The 2,570-nt window shown below is 43.2% G+C and overlaps 1 protein-coding gene across 1 annotated transcript; it reads right to left on the bottom strand.

Annotated features, from left to right (window-relative positions):
• Nucleotides 1–1,031: 1,031 nt before the first annotated feature.
• LOC129824491 (myocilin-like) lies at nucleotides 1,032–1,722 on the bottom strand. Its single transcript, XM_055884193.1, has one exon. It carries the CDS (start codon nucleotides 1,720–1,722, stop codon nucleotides 1,057–1,059), a length of 666 nt encoding a protein of 221 aa, XP_055740168.1. The 3' UTR covers nucleotides 1,032–1,056.
• Nucleotides 1,723–2,570: the final 848 nt, after the last annotated feature.

Raw genomic sequence — 2,570 nt, 5'->3', positions numbered from 1 at the left:
TGGGATGAATTGGAACGCCGACTGCGAGCCAGACCTAATCGCCTAACATCAGTGCCCAACCTCACTAATGATCTTGTGGCTGAATGGAAGCAAGACCACACAGCAATATTCCAACATCTAGTCGAAAGCTTTCCCAGAAGAGTGGAAGCATCAAAGGGTGGACCAACTCCATATTAAAGCCCATGATTTTGGAATGAGATGTTTGACGAGCACGTGTCTACATACTTTTGGCCATGTAGTGTAACTATTAACCTGGAATCCACACTGAATATGTCTCAGTGCAGATTCAAGGTTACATAGCTGTAATGTTGTACAACTCCTTGATCTGATACTAGACACGTCAACTAATGGCCAGCAGATGGCACCACATAATAGGTTAAAAACAAACCTGCAACGTCTATTGTCTGAAATGCTCTGCACTTCATGTACTGTGGCTTATTCTGTAGTTTAATGTGTATCTCAAGGCTTTGGAATTAATGAAATTGATTCGGTAAACGGAAATACAGGAAATGGAAATACACAAGGGACAAAAAAACATGTAACTTTTTCTTTGGATGTTTACAACCTGCAGTTATATCCTCACATGTTTGTATCGTGTGGTCATGAATGATATTCTGAGCCAATTGTCCCACTGTAATTTATTGAACAAAACAAATGCAGACTGATAATCTTTTTAGGGATCTCTATCATTTACATTTTACTTCGAGATAAAATGACAAAGTAATGGTGAAGAGTGAAGATACAACTTTAGTAGAAAATTAACATGGACAATACAGTACACTTTTTTATTAAAATAAGTTAAAGACATAATATATAATACAGGAAGAGCAATATCTGAGATTGTTTACATGGAGTAGCACAAAGAGTTCCACTGTAGTGATGTATTTTATTGTAAGATTCATGTTGTTTACATTAGTACATTCTACTAGACAGAGTAACGCACACAAACAAAGGCCTCACTATGAACTTATTAGAAAGCTGTTAGTAATGATATTGGTTGATAATATTTTAGTAACAGCACTCCACACCAATCCATCATCTTTGCCCAGCCTCCTCTTATTGTCTGTTTCCGCTGGGTTTCCCCAACCTGACGTCGTAGGTGATCATGTGGAAGTTGTCCCAGGCGTAGAGCTTCCTCTGGGCGTGGTTGTAGTCCATCATGCTGTTGTAACGGTAGTGGATCTTGAAGGGCACCGCCATTCCTCGGCCCTGGCCGGTGGCCGTGCCAAACACGTGGTTGACGGTGGTGTCTGGGGCCGTGTAGCTGGCCACTGTGTAGACCCGACCGCTGATCACGAAGGCATTAGCCACTGCGTTCTTCCTGATGTTGGTCTCCCAACTCCTCTTCACCTCCAGGCTCTCATGGTCCAGCTGGGACGCCACGATGGCTCCCTTGGCCTTGCTGGGGCTGTAGATGGCCCAATGGCCCTGCTCGTCCACCGCCAGGTTGATGTCTGTGTAGCCGCCCCAAGAGTAGGGGTGCTGGCCATGAAAGTCGGCGTGGGGGAGCTCCAGACGTGCCGCCAGGCTCTTGAAAACCAGGTTGTAACGGAGCAGGGTGCGGCTGTGTCGGCGCTGGTAGTAGAGAGAGTCGCGGTAGAGCGTTGCCCCTGTGCTCTCCATGGGCACCGGCAGCACCAGCACCTTCATGGGGAAGCCCTTCTCATTCAAAGCAGCTAAGAAATGGAATGGCCTCCCCTCTGCTCTGAAAACATGTAGCATCTTCAAAACCTTCTTGACTGAGACAAAAACATTTCTAAATTCCAATCAGTCATGCGCTCATTGATTTTAACTTAAAAGGCCCTACTGACTTTTATTGCAACAGAAGAGACATTAGTACATACACAGGTGTAATTTCAATACGTGCAACAACTGGGCTATGTACAATATACACTGAGTGTACAAAACATTAGGAACACCTTCCTAATATTGAGTTGCACCCCCTTTTGCCCTCAGAAAAGCCTAAATTTGTCTGGGTGTGGACTCTATAAGTTGTCGAAAGCGTTCCACAGTGTCAATTTAGCTGAATGTCCTTCCGGCGATGAATCATTCTTAATGCACACGGAAACTGTTGACTGCGAAAAACCCAGCAGCATGTTCAACTTAATAAAAACATTTTTTCCCATCTCAAGAGGCTAAATAAAAAAAAAATCTATAGTAAGTGCCTATTAAGTGCCAAATAAAGTAACGGGGTTGACCGTAACAGGGTTGACGATTTCTTCTTAAATCAGCCATAAATTCCCTTGTGACAGGGGGAATAGAAGCTTGTTGTGTGCAACAGGAAGTGGCAATTGAATACAAGCTTCACAAACAAAATGCAATTTTTAAACATGTCTAGCCTGTCTATCTATGGGTAACAGGGTTGACGTGTTATGCTCGGCATGCTCAGTTTTCCACCACAAAACACCAGAAAGTGTCCGAAAATAGTAGAACCGGCCCACCTGTTTTTACTCAATGATTAGACTATTAAATGTTCAATGTGTCTTTTGAAAAAAAGATTTCAAAGGAATAGTTTCACCATATTAAAACAAGAGTTCAGTTCACATAACAGGGTTGAGCTTAAAAGGAGG

This window comes from Salvelinus fontinalis, chromosome 26 (assembly GCF_029448725.1).
Source record: "Salvelinus fontinalis isolate EN_2023a chromosome 26, ASM2944872v1, whole genome shotgun sequence".
NCBI classification, from domain to species: domain Eukaryota; kingdom Metazoa; phylum Chordata; class Actinopteri; order Salmoniformes; family Salmonidae; genus Salvelinus; species Salvelinus fontinalis.
Note: the sequence above shows the minus strand (reverse complement) of the source record. Positions and strands in the feature narration are given on the sequence as shown.

Bases quoted from the DNA above. Each gene is read 5' to 3' on its own strand.
- LOC129824491 (XM_055884193.1), bottom strand. From the start codon at position 1,722: ATGCTACATGTTTTCAGAGCAGAGGGGAGGCCATTCCATTTCTTAGCT.